This window comes from Puntigrus tetrazona, chromosome 18 (assembly GCF_018831695.1).
Source record: "Puntigrus tetrazona isolate hp1 chromosome 18, ASM1883169v1, whole genome shotgun sequence".
In the NCBI taxonomy this organism is placed as follows: Eukaryota; Metazoa; Chordata; class Actinopteri; order Cypriniformes; family Cyprinidae; genus Puntigrus; species Puntigrus tetrazona.
The window spans coordinates 1,364,150-1,384,168 of NC_056716.1; the positions used below are offsets into that span (position 1 = coordinate 1,364,150).

The following is a 20,019-nucleotide window of genomic DNA, read 5'->3' on the forward strand; positions in this document are numbered from 1 at the left end:
ACATTTACTAAGAACATCTGAAAACTATAAAATTTTATTTAAAAAGAAAATGTAAAATTTTAATACTATAGCTCATCATTGTACACGTTTTAGTGTTTTTACACACATTCTCAGCAGAACTTAAACATTCTGGCACCTACAGTTCACTTGTGTATTTTCGAACTAATGTAAGCTGTAATGTTACTTTTATGATTATCATATATCTGGTTAATCCCATTTTAATGCTAGCAAAGCATTTCAGGTTACCCGTTTTCATGGTATGTTTACTATTTATTGCCAGATTTTTCCACTTCATGCTGATCAAGCAGACCAGATGAGAGAGAGGATACACAGAAGCCTACAATCAATTACCTCAAATAGTCAATCATGGGTTGGCACAAACTGAAGCAGCAGCATCCACAGTGGGTCTTTGTATATTGAGTTTGACTTGTTTGAGGTATTGCTTGGGAAAGCAGAAGTGGTGTACTTTAAAGGAACACCAAACAGAACGGCAAATGCATGATGGGAAAACAGACCTGTTGGCACACAAAAGAAGTCCATTAAAGACAGAGACACCATTTAGAAGGAAGAGCTCTGTAGTGCTGGAAAATCTACAGGCTGAAAATAAACATCCTTAATTCTGTGAAGATGCATAAAACATTAATAGACTTCTGACACGTGTACTAATAAAACACAGGCATAAAAGAACACAATACAGTATTCACAAATCAAACAGCATTGAAAAATAAAAAATAAACAATGTAAATATATACTTGGTGTACCAATTACAATCAATTTAAAGCAATGTATTAATTATATATATATATATATATATATATATATATATATATGTGTGTGTGTGTGTGTGTGTGTGTGTGTGTGTCTGCGTTTATAATTATACTCAAGTTATTTCACTAGTGAATGATATTGAGCTATGTTTTTGGGGGCTATATGCCCCTGGGAGGGTCTCCCAAGGCAAAGAGTTCATAGGTGTCAGGCAAGACAAAGAGGAAATAGACTGTGACGTTGCCCAGTATGGGACTGCCGGGTGGCTGGTCTTACCCCACGGGGCCCAGCCAGGCTCAGTCCGAAGTGTGGCAGTCCTCCCATGTGCACACCAACTGCAGGAGGGACCATAGGGAGCTGGGTTTGGGCCTCTGTGACCCAATCCTCAGACAAAGAATCTGTAGAAAGTCTATGCTAGGGTACTGGAGTGGAGAATTTGTCCGATAGTCGAACCTCAGATCCAAGAGGAATTGCATTTTTCATTCTGGTAGTGGAACACTGGACCAGCTCTATACCCTCTTCAGGGGGCTGGAGGGTTCATGGGAGTCCACGTGTGCATTGTGGATTTGGAGAACGCATTCGACCGTGTCCCTCTCGGTGTCCTGTGGGGGGTGCTCTGGGAGTATGGGGTTTGGGGCCCTTTGCTAAGGGCTGTCTGGTCCCTGTATGACCAGAGCAGGAGCTTGGTTCACATTGCCGACAGTAGATCAAACTTCTTCCTGGTGCATGTAGGACTCCGGCAGGGCTGCCCTCTGTCACCGGTCTTGTTCATTATCTTTATGGACAGGATTTCTAAGCGCAGCAGGAAGGGTTCCAGTTTGGGGACCACAGGAATTTGTCTTTGCAATTATATTGTCCTGTTGGCTCCATCAAGCCAGGACCTTCAGTAGGCACTGGAGCATTTTTGCAGTCAAGTGTGAAGCGACTGGAATGAAAATCAGCACCTCCATGTTTGAGGCTATGGATCTCAGTCGGAAAAGGGTGGTAGGAGATCGACAGATGGATTGGTGCAGCTGAGCTGCAAGGCGAAGCTCTTGATTTACTGGTTGATCTATATTCCTACTTTCACTAATGGCCATGAGCTTTGGGTCATGACTGAAAGGATGAGATTTTGAATACAGGTGGCTGAAATGAGTTTCCTCCGCAGGGTGGAAACGCACTACCTTAGAGATAGGGTGAGGAACTCGGTCACTCAGGAGGAGCTCAGAGTTGACCCGTTGCTCCTCCACATTAAGAAAGCGTCAGCTGAGGTGGTTCGGCGATCTGTTCCCTGGGAGGTGTTCCAGTTATGTCCCACTGGGAGGAGGCCCCAGGGAAGACCTAGGACATGCTGGAGGGACTATGTCTCTCGGCTGGAAGAGATGGAGAAAGTTTCTGGGGAGAGGGAAATCTGAGTGTCCCTGCTTAGACTGCTACCCCCGTAACTCGGCCCAGATAAGCAGAAGATGGGGGGATGGATGGTCAGATGGATGGATATATGTGTGTGTGTATGTATGTGTACTGTGTTTATTTATTATGTATATATAAATACAAACTCAAACTCATATATATATGTATACATATATATAGTTTGTTTTTGGACTCTTTTTGGACCGTATTTCTAATAAATGCATCCTTGGTGAACATAAGATACTTCATCCAAAAACTGTATTTTAGATCTTAACTATTCCAAACCTTTTTTGGACTGTACTTAAAATAAATGCATCCTTGGTGAACATAAGATACTTCATCCAAAGACAGCTTTTTAAAAAATCATAACTATGCCAAACTATTGGCCAGCAGCACCTTAGTCAGCCCTTCTATATCTCTTAGAGGAGCTCGTAGGGAAAAGCAACTTTTGTCACATCAACACAACATCACACATCGAAATCAAATCACAATCTTGTTCACAACAACACAGGATACACAAACATACACAGAGAGAGAGAGAGAGACATAAAGATGCACAGTCTCCTCTCAGGGCTTATAAATCATAGCCGAGCTGAAGCAGAACTCCTCCTCCATCCATCTGCATTGTGGAGTTCTTGCCGGCCGTTTGGCCCCACAGCCTTGTCAGCACTTCACACGGAGGTACTTCTGCGACTTCTCAGACCCACATGTATATATTCATTCCAATCACAAAGTCTTATGCCTTATTTATACGCCTGCACAGACAGCACCTTCAGCATCTGTGTGGGGTGTTTAGTGGTAAATTGCTACAGCCATGCAACATCACAGAGGCCGTCTAGTTATGGAAATATGGGTTGATTCCTGCACCTTGAAGCACTAGAGCGGTACTGCAGGGATACGCCACACTTTTGATCTTCCGTGTATTAGTAAAGTGTGTCAGTACAGAAACTTAGAACTTCCCACTAAACTCCCACTATTTTTGCTCTTTGGTGTTTTACGGCCCTTATTCTAGTCATTCATAATACTGTAAATATCTGAATTGCTGAATTGTCGCTACTGAGCAATAAGTACAATAGGCCTCAAAAATATGAGATCACATAAACTGTGTATCATAATCTAATTTAAAACTGGAAATAAACAAAGTTTTAGGATTTTGAGCATTTGTTATGAGTGGAGAATATTACAGGTTCTAAGTTTAGCTTTTCATTCAAAATTATATTAAAATAAATAGTAATAGTAATTTTAATGTTTTCAAAATATGTATCTCATGCTCACCAATACATTTCTTTAAATAAATGTATTAATAATCAATTTATCATTAGTTTATTAGATTCTAATTCAGAAACAGAAACAATATAAAATATTATTATAATATTATTATTACATTAAAAAAAAATCTTTTTATATAATGTAAAATGTAATTTATAGCTGTGATGGCAAGGCTGGATTTTCGGCAGCCATTACTCTATTGTACAGCATCACATAAATCACATAAACCACAATACAGTTTCAATATTTGTTGAAGAATAGCAAGAACAGCATTCACTGGGTGTTTTTATTGTATAATATACGTCTATAATATAACAAATTATTTTCATATGGTGTCGTTTTTAATTTTTATTTCATTTATCTTATTATTTAGATATGTTCAATTAGAAATATGCAAAACTTTTACTAGTAGTATTAATATTAATCATGCATTTCCAGACACACAAACAGCCAGTTTAATTATATTACTCAAATGTCTTTGTTGTTTTGTAGATTAAATCTACAAAAAAAAAAAAAAAAAAACACCAGATGGTTCTATTGACTTTATCTGTAGATAAGATTCTTTAAACAGCAGATGTTTTCAGGAGGTTATGAGAACAACATATGCTCAGGGTTAGTCAAGGTGAGAACAAATAAGGATGGTGACACTGTGTTAGATGATGCCCAATTGCAGTATTACACAAGCAAGACCTTCTTTTCTTAATGCATATATAACCAAACTGGGAGGTCTGCACAGATTTTTCTGAATACAACAATAAAGTATTTAAAATAAATGTAGTCATTAAATAACAACAAAAGGATCCGCAAAAATTAAACAATTTTACCTTCAACATGCCAAAAACGTTGACTTAAACCTGCATAAAAGAACTTAAACTTTTATATGTCTTTGCTTACAGTAACCTGGAAATTGGCAAGCAATTGGTATCCGCTCTTGTTTAGGAGACTGCAGCATTTCATTGATAGACTTTAAGCGCCATCTAACGGTTAGATGTATACATTGCAAATCCTAAAGGGAGTCATTTACAGCAAACCCTCGTATTATTATATCTACTACATGGATACAGCAGCAAACAAAAGCCACATTTAACTTATGTTGATTTTGTGTACAATTGTGTGTAATATTGAGCTGTGTTTCAGTTTTTTAACACTCAGAGCTGTAGTCTAGTGTCTAATCTAGCTTTACCTTTAAATAAAACTGGTGGGCTTCGTTTTTTAAATTCAGATGTTTTCATTTCATAACATTTAGCAGGTGCATTATGCTCTTTTGATCCTAAATATGAAGGAGACATTTAATAGACTGGGATGAGGCAGTGAGTGAATAATCTAAATATATGGGCAAAATATTATAAAATATTGAAAGCAGGGACGGAAACTGCACCAACTCTCTATTTACTTGATTAGAAATGAAACTATATTTAGAGTAAATATATGAAATTGCCTTATTTGGGCCCTAAATTGCTAGAAAAAATAGGTATTATGTTCCTATCACTAATCTATAAGCTCATTTATATAGATACAGTCATTTATATAGATTAGTGGTTGCTATTTTTTGTTTTTTTTGGGGGGGGGTTTTGCTAAACCAAACATCTTTTTGTTCCAGTTTCGACATTTTACCGTCATGTCCCACCTTACAAACAACACAGCCAAGACTGAGTGATAACAGCTGTGTGATAGTCGTGTCGTTGGCTTTCTGTCAAGCGCCGAAGATGCGTGAATGACCGTGACACTCGCGTAACGGTGGACCCGTGAACGCCACGTACCTCTTCTAACAAGCGTATTTGCCAAGTTGCCATGGGAACCTTTGACAGACAGACTGCATGTTCAATGACAGAGCAACGGGGAGAAAAATCAAAGGCGGAAGCGCGATGGTTTCTCCAATCACCAGAGCGAGGGGCGTGGCTACGCTTCTCCGTAGGCGGGGTTTACGTTAAGGCACAGCGTTTAGCACACATCAGGTAAAACAAGTTGCAAATGAGCTGTCAGAGCGATTATATCTGTGGCGCTTGATCGAGGCGAAAACAGCAACATCGAGTTAATAAATCCAACTCTCAGGGGATCTTTTAGGGTAGGTGTTCACCTGTTGCTCATTGTAATCTCAGCTGTTGTCTTGTTTTACTACCGATGATGCTTAAAGACACAAATGGTGGAGTAATAGTTTTGTGTGAGTAGAAAATATTCAGAAAATAAAGTAATTTAGTACCTAATGTGTTGTACAATGTTAATATGATATCGGTCTTAACGCATATTTTGGAATTATTTACTCGTAATATTTGAAAGGTATGTCTTCCTTGTGACAGACAGGGATTGACGAGGTTTATTTTACACGTGCTAGTGACGTCACGATCTGGTTGTAAAAAGTGACTTTAAAAACATACTCATAATATTTACTTGTATTTTGGTTTGGAATAAATGTTATGTAGATAGATAGATAGATAGATAGATAGATAGCTTATTTGTTGTTTGATTCTAATAGCAATAATACTATTTCATTTTATGTCATATTAATATAAAATATGAGCTATTATTATTAGTTATTGTTATTATAAAACATAATATTTCTGATTAAAGTTATTATTAAATATTAATTAAATGATAAAAATACATATTTTAATAATTTAATCATTTAAATGTGATGTTAAATAGTTAAGTCAAAGGTTTGAATAAAAGAGATGTTTTATTACAGACATAGTTATTGATAATTTAGGATACAGTTGTAATATATATTAGTTCATAATATTATTATATGAAATTATACTTACATTTAGTCATTTAGCAGACGCTTTTATCCAAAGCTATTTACAAATAAGGACAACGGAAGCGAGCGAAGATGGAAGACGCGTTTTTAGCCGATTCTAAAACTTAATTAATAGATAACTAATAGATAATTTACACATCTTCATATCTCAAACATGCAGTAATTCTATCTAGACAGTCATTTATGACAATAGAGGTGTTCTTGACTTCTCACAGATGTGGGGACCATCACAATTCTTCTTGATATTGTGTGTCTGGGCTTGTTTGGATGCGCTGCCAGTCGCTGTGGATAAGACCAAAGTGAGCCCTCCTGCAGAGGAACTGGAGCCACCTAAAAGTGTTGTAAGTAATCGTTTCTGTTCTGTCTTTATACCAATAGTCTTAAAATGCAGTGTTCGAATGGGTGTAACGCTTCTCTCTAATATGCAGTGTGAAAACTTCAGACAGGTTTGGTAAGCAGGCATTACACGTGTGATGCTTATATTAAGCCGTGCTGTAGAAGGAAAAAGGAGTGTTCAGCTTGCATAGACTAACTCCGATTGCTCAGTCATTTTGCAATAGGTGTAAAAAGATTCAGTCTCCATTTTTTAGATTTAGTGCTTTTTTTCTTACTCCATTCTGTACATCTAATTTAAATTCATTTAGGACACTGGATTGCACTATGATCGATATCTCAGAGAGGTTATTGATTTCCTGGAAAAGGACCCACATTTCAGAGAGAAACTTCATAACACAGACATGGAAGACATCAAGGTATCGCACCGCTTTATTTCCCAATTCTACTTTGCAGACCGGCTTAATCGGATTATCTAAACACCCCACTGCTTACCTTTTGTGTGGTGAAAACAGCAAGGGAAACTGGCTAAAGAGTTGGACTTCGTCAGCCATCACGTGCGAACTAAACTTGACGAGCTAAAGAGGCAAGAAGTAAACAGACTGCGCACCCTAATCAAAGTCAAACAAGACATGAATGGAGAAAAAGGTATCACAGGAAGCGCTTCACTTTTGTTATTGTTGACTCGCATTTGCAATAGAGCGTGTTGTGAAATGTCCTCCACCGTCTTTGTTTCATTTATGGTCGCCAGAGCACAGATTTGCAAGGATATAGAATGTTTTATCTGAAAGTGCCATTTATCAGACTCCCCATATCACACTGTACTTCATAAACCTGTAACTCTGGCTTGCTGCAGAAACAAGAAGCGTGCGTATGAAAAATGGCATGCTCTTAATTTCCCTAAAGGTATGACAGTTGACCACCAGGCGCTCCTGAAACAGTTTGAACATCTGAATCACATGAATCCGCATACATTCGAAGTGGAAGATTTGGATCGCCTCATTAAATCGGTAGGCTCCATATCTGACTTCCTGTTGGTTTTATTATACTACACAGTTTTGTTGACGCCAACCTTTTTGGTTGGGTAGGTGAAATAAGAAAATATACTGGCCGCACATATTTATTGCCTTATTGTATATTAAATCTTTTATATAAATAAGATTTGTTTTTGCACTATGGGAATTTATTGATTTGGCTGTTTCTCCTAGCGTATTTGTTATTAAAATGCAGGTAATTTTTGTCTCTGTTTCCTCTTTTTTTTTAAACCTTATGATTTTATATCTGTAGCTCAAAGTGTAGAGCACGGCGTTAACATGGGTTTCATTCCTAGAGTATGAAGAAATTGATAATATGTACACTAGTGATGTCAATCAATTAATAAGTGATTAATTAAAAATAAGTTTTTGTTTACATACTATATCTGTGTACACTGTGTATTATATATATATATATATATATATATATATATATATATATATATATATATATATATATATATATATATATATATATATATATATATATATATGCATAATTTAAATATGTGTATTTATATATACATAATAACTATACACAGTACATAAAACATGTATTACGCAAACGAAATGTTTTATTTTAGAAGCGTTTAAACGATAATGTACACCCTGAATACAGTGTCACTTTGGGGAAAATGCATAGATTTGAATGTAATATGTAATGTAAGTATGTGACATTTAAATGTAAACTACAAAATCCACCTATTTGTTGCAATATAGATTAAACAAATACTTACTGTGCATAGTTTTGTGTACTTTTGCATCTATATCACTGTCATAACTGCAATGGATAGTTGTAAGCCGATCCGCCGTTTTTGTGAAATTTTGTACTTCCGTCCCAGAACAGGTCTTTGGGTGGAGTGAGGAAAAGAAACATAAGTTAACCTTATTATTATAAGTCAGAATGATTTACTGATGTAAAGGTGAACAACTTACAAACAAGACTTGTTTGATTCTTTTGTTTCAAAATGATTATTTTCATGTTTGATTTGTACACATCACTGTCGTCAACGAGGGTCAATTCGATATTATTTAATGTTGGATGAAGATCTACAGCATACAATGATCTATCGTTCTCCACACGTTTATATTTTCCTCTCTTTTTGTTTCTTTACTTCGTCAAATTGAGGCCACTAATGACTTGGAAAACTTCGACAAGGAACGACATGAAGACTTCAAGAGGTACGAGATGGCGAAGGAACACGATCGGAGGGAACATCTTAAAACACTGGATGAGGAAGCGCGCAAAAAAGAGGAGGAACACTATGAAGAGATGAAAAAGAAACATGCAGACCACCCCAAAATCAATCACCCTGTAAGCTAAAGACACGTTACTATTCTAAAAATCAAAAAAGCTAAACAATTTATTTGTTTAACTGACCATATGTCTGACTCCAATCATTGTGTCCACATAAAACCCGCCCCTTTCTTCCAATCGACTGCTCACATTCAGATCCTTCTCCGTCCAATCAGCAAGCGATGCATAGATTTGGTCTGTATGTGTGTACACAGGGCAGTCAGGACCAATTGAAAGAGGTCTGGGAGGAAGCCGACGGTTTGGATCCCAACGATTTTGACCCAAAGACATTCTTCAACCTACATGGTGAGATCAGTGAGCCGCTCCGTTCCGAACGCTTAGATTATATCACAGCACGACCGTGACATATCTGTTTGCTTTTACAGACACTAATGGAGATGGCTACTTTGATGAGCAAGAGCTCGAGGCACTGTTTACCAAAGAGGTTTCCCTTAATAATCTTTCCATTCAGAGCTATCATAATAGAGTGCTTACAGGGGTGCTAAATCTGATGCTTGTCTCCACCATGTTCAGCTAGAGAAAGTCTATGATCCCACACGTGAAGAGGATGATATGATGGAAATGGAGGAGGAGAGACTTCGCATGAGAGAACATGTGATGAATGAGGTGGGAGCCTCGTGAATTCTAATGGTATTTTTTTTAAAGATGGTTCGCTGGTGATCACGTTTTTGTTTTGCCCATAGGTTGACACCAACAGAGACAGGCTTGTTTCACTAGATGAATTTATTACTGCCACAAATAGAAAAGAATTTCTAGAGCCAGATGGATGGGAGGTAATGCTTTTTTTTTTTACTTTTGGGGTCAACGTGACACACGATCTTCCCTGTCTGTCAACTGCTTTTCATTAAGAATAAAAGTTCACTACTGTTTAAAAATTTGGGAATAATAATTTGTTAATTTCCTTTGAAAGAAATGAGTAATTTTTTTTATTTAACAAGAAATGACAGTAGAGGCGTTTAAAATGTTTATGTAAATGCTGTTCTATTTATCAAAGAATCATAAAAAAATGACTGAGCAGCAAAAAACGCATATTAGAATGATTTCTGGAAGATTGTGTGACGCTGAAGACTGAAGTAATGGCTGCTGAAGATTCAGCTTTACCATCAGAGGAAAAAAATACATTTTCAAATAGATTAAAGTAGAAAACAATACTACTGTTTTAACCAAAATTGGTTAGCATAATTTACTTATTGCAACAACATAAAAAAAAACGTACAGTCTTTAACTTCCAGATTTTAAACGGTTTAATAAAATTGCTTTCTTTATGTAAAAATGTCCTTTGTCTGCTTCCTCTTGAGACTCTGGAACAGAATCCAATCTACACTGAAGAAGAGTTGAGAGAGTTTGAGGAGCATCTTGTTCGAGAGGAGCAAGACCTGAACCTGAGGACAGATGACCTGATGAAACAGCGGGAGGAGCTGGAGAGACAACAGGAACAACTCAATGCCCAGAAAATGGAGCTACAGAAGGTAGGAGAGTGAGAGAAAACACTAGATAGGCCTAATACACACACACACACACACACACACACACACACACACATATATATATATATATATATATATATACATACTACAAGGTGATCATAAGTGACTGGAAAAATCATATAAAATTCATGGAAATGAGTAAAAAGTTAAACATTTACATTTACTTTTGAAAAGTGTTTTATATAATATGCATGTGTATACTATGTATACATATTTTTGGAAAAAAATTCTATATAATCGTTTAACAGCCCTCAACTAGTTTTGGTCCACTGCAAATATTGTCTGTTTTCTCTCAACACTTTCTAACATACTGATCTTCACGTTTAGGCGGTCCAGCACATGGAACGGTTGAAAACACAGAAAACTGAGCTTCCAGTGCAGGCCAAAGGTCAGTGTAATTGTTTTTCGTTTTGCACCATAAGGAAAAAAATATTGCTTTTATATCATCATATTTCTTTGTTGTTGTTTTTTTATGCAGTACCTTCTGCTGTGGAAATCTTACCTGGGGACAGTCAGCCTATGTCACAAGGTCACCAGCAAGACCTCCCCGCACATTCTTAGCAGCTAAAGCTCTTCTGAGGGTCTGTTGTATGTGTCAAATATTTCTATCCTCACATTCGAAAGGACCATTTACTGTCTCTTAACAAAGACCTTGGCTTTCCTTGAAATAATTAGACAAATCACTGTGGTGGTAGTATTATCAAACATAAAACAATATTGATTTATGATATCCTAAAACCGGCTGCTGAAGTATGTAATTAGTTAACAGATTTCTCTGTGGACAATCACACTTTTCTTGACAGATAGCAAGGAAAGGGACTGTACTTGAAACTTGTGTTTAGAGCATTTAACTGTACTTTTATTGTTTTGTGTCTGATTTGCACAGTCTTTGCACACACATGGCCAAACCTCATAGCATATGTCTCTATTCACATTTAGGCATTTAATATTATACCTGGGCAAAAAACTGTTTGTGTGTATCATGTTAAATGCCCTATAATTCAGCATTCTTTTTTTTTTCCCTACATATTTTTAAAGAAATAGAAAAGGCTATAAATAAAATAGAATTAAGCATTCTTATTGGTCGGCACTCCCAACAAACTGTGTAAAATAAAGGTGTAGTGTAGTAAATAATACATAGATCAATAGCAACAATATCATCACTGTTTGAAAGTAAATAGTGGTTTTTTTTTTGTTTTTATTTTTTGACACTTTCAAGCTCCAAATTACAAAACAATGTTATTCTGGCCTATATTTAAATTAGGCATCAGTGTATTGTTTATTTATTTATTTTGCTTTAGTCAATACTAGATTGAATCCCAGTTTTGATTAATTACTGCCGCAACACCAGTTAATTATTTCAAGCTGTTTTTTTATTTTAATTCATTATGGTTTAATGATTTACAACCAGTGTTCTACTGTAAACAATGTATACATTTATAAAATATAGACATCCAGTATGGATTGGTTGTTTGATTGATAGCTAAATGTAAATGACTTTACATTTCTCTACAATGTATTAAATTATGTCACTTTCACCAGTTACGGGCTCTGATGATTATCACTGCGGGGAATTTTTTTTGCCATATGAATCACTGAACCTTGATTTAATGTAATCACCTGACTTAACAAGAGAATATTTATCTAATCCTTCACAGCATGAAACAATGGCCTCATTACCTGGTTGAACAAAGACTGAAGTGTGCTGGGGTCATGAACCTGAGGGCCAGAACAAATCCCACATTGCTTTAAAAAAAAAAAATACAAATCTTACAGCAGACACATAAATATCACTGGCCCCCCTCTCCATCAGGTCTGCTATGTTAATCAGCACTGTCCCAGGAATGCTGGGAGCTGAAATGAACTCACCAGCCCGGTTCCGAATCAGAAGGAGATGATAGAATGAAAGCTTAAATGATAGAGCACCACATTAAACATGACAAAAAAAAAAACATTTCTCCTCTTGTCCTATGTTGGTGGTACTCACAGTCCACCCTCTGGGCTTTGGAAGACCAAAGTGATACTAGAGTATACTAGAGTGTTCACCCGAGTGATTTTCCTTCACACACCGTGAGTCGTTCCATTCACATCATTACGATCTTGCAGATCTTCCTGCCATTGACTCACTGGGAGAAAGTAATGTATATGTCTTACTTGCATATGTCTTACTTGCCTCCAATATACTGAGAAAGACGTCTTCTTCCAGGCACAAACCTAGATCCATCACTGAGAAAGAGCTCCTTGCAGCTCACGAAAAATGATACGTAGACATGAGACGTGGAATGAGTGTGACCCTGGAAAACAAAAACAATTTTAAGGAGCAGGGGTATATTTGTAGCAATAGCTAAAAATGCATTGCATGGGTAAAAATGATCGATGGCCTTTCAAGGAAACTTTAGAGGTAGCTCTAGAGGTAGCTATGGGGAACGCCTTTGGCATGACTGGGGTCTATACATCTAAACACAAGCCTATGATGTCACTACCAGCTCAACCGCAGTACAAAAGGGTGCAGAGAGAACATGTCACCTTCTTCATCTTCACTGCCATTATGTTAGCAGAAAGCCAAGCATGACTGGAGTTCATGTTCTCTTGCCAGAGGCTTTGCTCTGATACCCGCAGTTTCACACGGCTCGCACGTTGTGTGTGGTGAAGAACAAGCTCGTTCAGCTCTCAAAGTGCTTATTTCTTCGTGGATAAGCATGAGTTAAACATGCTCTACTCACGAGGAGTTGGGTTCTGCTGATTGTGATGCATTTGGTGAGTGTTTCACTATTTTCTCAAGTTTGTGGACATCGTTTGCAAGCTTGTGCCGCTTGTAGGAGTACTGACACGTTCATGTAGAGGCAGTAGAGTGTTTCTCTTGAGGGTGACCGTGTTACATGTTGCTGTGAGATTTCTCTGCCTGTTGCTGGTGGGTTCCGGTTTATGGGCAGAGCATGGAAAGGACCCGATGGGAAATCTTTCCCTATCAGTATATTTTTTCCTATGGTTTAAAGTTCCTTATACATAAAGAATTGGATATACAATATATTATACTGAATCCAATGTGGATATCTATATGATTTTGGACATGTAGTCATATATTCATATTTTGTCCTCATCAGGTAACCACGTTATACTGCTGCTCTGGAGCTTTCCTGCTAGGGTGATGCTCCTCACCTATAAATAATAGGTGTATCTGGGTTTTCTGCTTCCTAGAGGCAGGAGCTCGATTCAATCCCGACTTCTGCCTCCTGGATTAAGCTAAGCATTTCTTGTCTCACCCAAGAGGGACACCTATGAGCATGTTTTTCGCAACTGAGCATCTAAGTTCTCCTCTTGTTCTATGAGTTTTGGAGGTCCTATGGGTAGCCCCTCCAGGTTGTTAGGCGTCTTTCTGCCCTCCCTGCTCTTATAATTGGTGATAGTTGACTGATGGTGATGGTAAAGTGGGTACTTAGTGCTTTCTTTGGGTATACTGTTACCCATAGCAACCTCTAGAGGACACAGTACCAAGTTCCCTTGAAAGGGAATGTCTCAGGTTACGCATGTATTCCCTGAGAAAGGAACGAGACACTGCATCCCTTCTTTTTGCCATGCTTCAGATGCAGGCTTCAGAAAAAGCAACTGACTTGTTCTCTCTCCGTCTTTTTATACTATGATTGCACCGGTAGTGATGTCATAGGCTGTCGCCAGCCAGTGTTACTGCTGTGTTTAGATGTATGCTTCAGACACCTGTCAGGACATCCCCAGTGCGACCTCTAGAGGATGCAGTTCTCGTTCCCTCCTTAGTGAACCATGGCTAAATACATAAACTTCACTTAATATCCTAATAAGTAATGTGAAAAAGAAAACACACCCTTATTTATTTCCATAACAGTACATTAAAAAAAACACAGTCCTCTTACAAATTTGTAAGATAAAACCTGAACAACAACACATGACATCACGCTGTGTCATTTATTTAGAACAAATAAAGCCAATATGGAAAAGCCATGGATGAGAAACTAAGGGCGCCTTATTATTCAATTGGTTTTAGAACCACTTTTAGCTGCAGCACCTTGAAGCAATCATTTTTTGTGTTTGTGGGCACTGGTTATGGATTTTTGCTACATTTTCTTTTTCAGCCACTGCACTGTAGATCTGCTGGTGAGTCACCTCACTTTCACTTTCAAATTGTTTAAAAATTGCCTTTCCGCTATTGACTGTTGATTATTTAAATGAAAATAAAATAAATATAAAATGAAGTAAATGAAATTCTATAAATAAAAGTAGTCTCTTGTAGCTTATTACTATTTGGTATTGGGAAACGGTCTCTGTGTGACGTGAATTTTATCATCAGAATACTATCCGTGTACTGTGCATTCATCATCAGATTTCTGTAACCACAAAGTGGCTACACTGGCCAGGGCCGTTGTTTCACAGTAGAAAACTAATATTTGTGGAAAAACAGCACAGACAATAAACTAAAGATAAAGCTTTTTATGTGTTCACCGCCTGCATTCATTCTCAACGTGGAGCATACTTTAAGGCTACACATTCGACTGCACGTGTATACATATGTGTACAAAAACTAAGTATATTTTGAGCTTAATCCTATTTTCTTCAGGAGACATTACTACAAACTAATATTAACAACACTGCACTGGCTTAAAGAACGACATTATTTTATTTTATTATTTTTTTTAAATGGGCACCTATTATGCAAATTCAACTTACATAGTGTTTAGATATAAATGTGTGTTGGCAGCGTGTAAACACTACAATCAGACAAAACTCCCACTCTTCCTTTTTTATTCTCTTTTAAACCAAATCACTGCACTGCCCTTTTATGGAGACTGGGCTGGAATATGTAGCTCAATGCATTTAAATTGATACACACCAAAACAACTATTTTTTTTAGACACACCCCAAAAATGACATTTTCTAGCTGTTATAATAAATGCTCTGTGGGGTATTTTGGGTGAACCTTCACAGAAACATTCTTGGGACATATCTTGGGAAATATTACATCTTGTAAAAAGGAGCATAACAGGTGCCCTTTAACCCTAAATACTACACTAATTGAAATATAAATAATAAACATATTAGAATTGTATATTTTAAATGGTTATTCATGGATGATAATTATTGCGCATTTTATTTATCATACACCTAGAAGTTATTTTTGAGACAGTTACCTATCTGGATTCCGTGTTCAATTATTCATAATTTCCTATACAATCTGACTGTGGATTTGTGGAGCCCAAACAGAGTTATGTAACCTTTCTAGCCTAAAGAGTAACAGCAACTCTTTTCTGAGGTTCTCAGAGATTTGTTTTTGTCACTAAACACATCCACAAACATGGTGGATGGACTCTTAATTTCACCTTTAAATTAACAGTACAGATCTGCAACATTGGGTCATTTTTATCAATAAAGTCTCACTTTTGGTTTGCACACGAGTTCATTGGTTACTTAATTTTCTCAAGTCAAAGAGTTTCCTCAATTTAATTAAGTTCACAGGACTCAGGTTAACAGGTTAAGTAGATTCACACTTTTAAGTAAACACAAATTAAAGTTTTTTAAGTTAATCCAATTTAAAATAAAAAACACATTTTTGTGGAGCATTTCCACATAAGTCATCCAATCAAATAGCAGTAATGCTCTGCCGGTTGTAATTTGAAAAAGAAATCCTGCTATGCTGAAGAGAAGCATATCAGTACTTCATTCCAAACACAGAAGCAAGCCACATTTTCAATAGTTTTATTCACATTTATCAAAATGTTTCATAGATTGCATTTACAAAAGTAAAAAAAAACGATCGTAGATTTGCAAGCTTTAAATCAGAATTTTTTCAAAAATATCTGTCCATTATAATGTACATCAAACAAGACCGCTGCACGTTTACCTGCTATCAGAAAATGAATGAGGATTTTCAATAAAACTGTTGTTTTGCTCAGTTCAGACCAATGCAAAAATCGTTTTACCCTGCAAACAGTTTTAGATGTTAACTGGTGGATTAATAAAACATACCATTATAATAATCTAAAGAGTATAGGGGTATGCGATATGTATGGTCTGTCACAATAATGTAATTATTGTTTAAACAATGTGCTATTTGATATTATTGAGCATATTATGAAAAGCAAACAAAACGGCTACAGAGTGTGCACAAACTTTAGGTTAGATGCAGATTTATAGTGTGTTCTTTTACTGCATGATTCAATCTGTTAAAATGCATTTAAAATGATCACATAATTCAAGATATGGGGAAGAAAATGTATATATTTATACAACAGTTTAATGTTAAGAGACTTCATTTTAAGAGACCCTTTAAACACTGTATCTGCCATTAATCTAATGCAGCTTCTGTGTTTACTCTGCATTGTAAAGATCAATTATGTTTTCATTAAATCATACTGATTTCATTTGCTTATTAACAGTGTGTATATATATATATATATATACACACACATATATTTACACACACACATACATATATATATATATACACACATATATATACACACACACACACACACATACATATATATATATATATATATATATTGTTTTTGTTTTTATTCAAATTCAAGAGAACTCAGCAAAATGTTGTCCAATTATCTTATTTGATAAAATCCCCATAAATTATCAAGATTTTAATAATCCATACTCCTAATTTATGTAAATTAATTTAATTAATTAATTCTCCCTCCCCTGCTCATATGGTATTCATTTTATTTGTGCAGGTCTTAAAAGGTCTTAAATTTGAGCTTAAAAATAATGCAGAAAACTTTAATTCATTATGGTATCATAGTTTTCAAACAGTGTTCTGCAGATATCCAGTTCAACATAAAATTGGTATTGATTTTTTTTTTTTGCTTGCTTGAGTATCTTGCGACTTCAAATTAAAACGGCTGTGCTTTACGTTTCTCTACACTGTATTAAATTATCATAGCTTCGCCAATTATGCGCAGACGATTAGCAAACATACAGTATTTTAACTTAAACCAGGACCTATTTGTAAGAATCTTTGAACCTTGAAAGAAGGTAATCAACTGACTTAACAGGAGGATATTTATCTGATCCATCACAACACGAAATAACAGCCTCATCGTCAGGTTGTACAAAGAAGGCCAAAGACTGACGTGTGCTGGAGTCTCCTGCAGGGGGCAGCAAAACCCTATGAACCTGAGGGCAAAAACAATAGAAAAGAAATAAATGAGCATTGCCTCCGCTGCACAAATGAACGAAGCATTAGCAAAGAAACCTACGGCAGACACATAGACGTCGCTGGTCCACCTTTGCATCAGGTCCGCTATGTTAATCAGCACTGTCCCAGGAATGCTGGGAGCTGAAATGAACTCTCCAGCTCGGTTCAGAACCTGAGGGAGAAGAATGCATCCAGATCCAGTATTACTGTCTTAAATGATAAAAGACCTGCCGAATCTTTTCTCCTCTTATCCTATGTTGGGACTCACCTGCAGTCCACCCTTGGGGTTTTGGAAAACCAAAGTGATACTACCGTAATCAGAGTGTTCTCCGCAGCGCAGCTGGTTTTCCTTCACACGCGCGCTGTTCACTGGAGGATAGTACAAAGTCCGTAGAGTCGTTCCATTCATATCACCTTAAAACAAGCCATATCGTTAAGGTCTCCCTGCCATTGATTTACTGGGAGCGAGAAGTGCTTATCATTTACTTACTTCCAATATGCTTATGAGCGCTGAGGAAGACCTCTGCTTCCAGATTCAAGCCGAGAGCCATGACTCGTAGCACTCGGAGAGAAAGTTCCTTACAGCGCAGGTAAAATGATATGTGGACATCTCGAAAATCATCAACACCTTCTGAAGGCCAACTCTGAACACATTGACAGTGGAAGATATGAAGTCAATCTCCTTTAAAGTATCTTAATGTTAATAGTATTTGCATACATATATACATATATATAAACTTGCTCCATTTTTATTATGTGTAGTGGTGTGTGTATGTTAGAGAGAGAGAGCAATATGCTCATGTGCTATTTAAGAAACATTTATGATCATTAATGGTAAATACATATTTGCTCTTTTTTGTGAAAACCATATACTATATGCTGGGTAAAGTGAAAGTAAAGACATTTATAATTAAACAACAACAGTAACAACAAAAACAGACTATTTTGAACTTTCCAGTCATCAAATAATATTTTTTCTCGGTTTCTACAAAAATATTAAGCAGCAAAATTTATAATAATAATGACTATTTCTAAATTAGATGGACCGATTCAATGCTTTTGCCTTCTCTCACGCTAACCAGTCAGTTCTCAGGAAATATTTTCACTCAAAAAGTAGAAAAACTATATATTAAAACTACCGACTGTATTCTATGTTCGTGTGCGAGACAGTAAGGAAGAGAAGAATATAAGAAGAAATATATATTTACGATATCCGAGCTCAAAGAAGCTGTATTAAACGCCTCCTTCAGATCACCGGGACGTCGGGGATTCAAACTGTGATATGACAGGATATAAAACCGTTAAAATGTTTCTCCATCATTCGTTATTTTCAGCAGTAAGGTAATGCTTCTGAAAGAGTGTGCCGTGCCTTTCCATTTCCACCGAAATCCAGCCGTGGTTTCCATTACTTGAAAAACCGCCCCTGCTGAAAGGCTTCTTCATGTTTTCTGGCAAGCAGAAGAACTTCTCTGAAACGCCCATGACTCTGTCCACCTGAAACAGTGGACACGGAAGAAAAATAATAATAATAGCCAGACACCAGCGATCTACTAACGTTAGTAACTTAAAACAAACCTCTTTCTGATTTATGCCTGTGTTTTTCAGATAAACAAATCCCACCTCGGTAAAGGCCTTTCTTAGTTCGACACTTAACCTCTCCAAATGATCGACTGATGCGTTCGTTTTCTCCAGTTCGTACGCACTGAAATCTACGACAGGTATCTCCATAGCGAGTTACTCTTTCTCGAGGCGACAAATAAGTTTAAAATTCTTTCAGGAACCCTTTAGAGTCCTCTTATCGATGCATCACAGTCATTTATTGAACAGCTGTTGCGCAATTCATCCAACCCTCTGTGAAAGTGCACTGGAACAGCAGTCAAACCCGTGACTCCCCACCGGTGAACTCCTACTAGATCTCAAGTCGCATATCCCTGCCCGCGAAACAATGGCAGCCCCATAGGGGTACGGTGTTTATGCGATGTTCAAATACAGGGTATAACAGCTTCCCTTGTCTCCGTTTCCCCCAAATAAGCAAGGAGTAAGCACCTTTAGCGATAGAAATGCTTGTGACCGAGCATAAGCCCCGTGCTGTCCGCCATGCCGGTTTGTTGTCGTGACTTTCGGGCGCAAAAAATCTCTCTGACAAATTCAGTATTTTTACTTAGTATATTTTGAACGCAAGTAATGCACCTTCGAATTATAATTTATTTTACCGATGGCTTCTGAAATTAGCTTTCCCAGAAAACCACGAGCCAGGGGCCTGGTTCCTGTACCATTAAGCCGGTTTAGCTGGCTAGCCATGTTTCAGTTTAGTTTGCGCCAACTCTGGGTTTTAGGTAACTTTACCATGAAATTGGTTTTGCTTTTAGCAGTTTTCATCGCCATAGTAACTTTCACAGCTAACCTGCTCTAAAAATCAAATGGTATGTTATGTCCTTATTCATCACACAAGCCAGCTTATAGCTTTTATTTTAAATTCATAGCGAATACTCATT

At 36.9% G+C, this 20,019-nt stretch overlaps 2 protein-coding genes across 2 annotated transcripts; one reads left to right on the forward strand and one right to left on the reverse strand.

Moving 5' to 3' along the window:
• Positions 1-5,343: 5,343 nt before the first annotated feature.
• nucb2b (nucleobindin 2b) lies at positions 5,344-11,891 on the forward strand. The gene is made up of 13 exons (XM_043264584.1): positions 5,344-5,488; positions 6,394-6,519; positions 6,823-6,930; positions 7,027-7,159; positions 7,418-7,521; positions 8,675-8,860; positions 9,058-9,148; positions 9,229-9,287; positions 9,377-9,469; positions 9,547-9,636; positions 10,162-10,332; positions 10,678-10,738; positions 10,829-11,891. Exons 2-13 carry the CDS (start codon positions 6,394-6,396, stop codon positions 10,909-10,911), a joined length of 1,305 nt encoding a protein of 434 aa, XP_043120519.1. The 5' UTR covers positions 5,344-5,488; the 3' UTR covers positions 10,912-11,891.
• A 358-nt stretch (positions 11,892-12,249) lies between these two features.
• Positions 12,250-19,741, reverse strand: si:dkey-10o6.2 (uncharacterized protein LOC100124608 homolog). Its single transcript, XM_043264585.1, has 7 exons — positions 19,100-19,741; positions 18,894-19,018; positions 18,733-18,799; positions 18,015-18,168; positions 17,793-17,938; positions 17,586-17,696; positions 12,250-17,502 (listed from the first exon to the last, which is right to left on the reverse strand). The coding sequence occupies exons 1-7, from the start codon at positions 19,250-19,252 to the stop codon at positions 17,329-17,331; spliced, it is 930 nt and encodes a 309-aa protein (XP_043120520.1). The 5' UTR covers positions 19,253-19,741; the 3' UTR covers positions 12,250-17,328.
• Between the last annotated feature and the right edge of the window lie 278 nt (positions 19,742-20,019).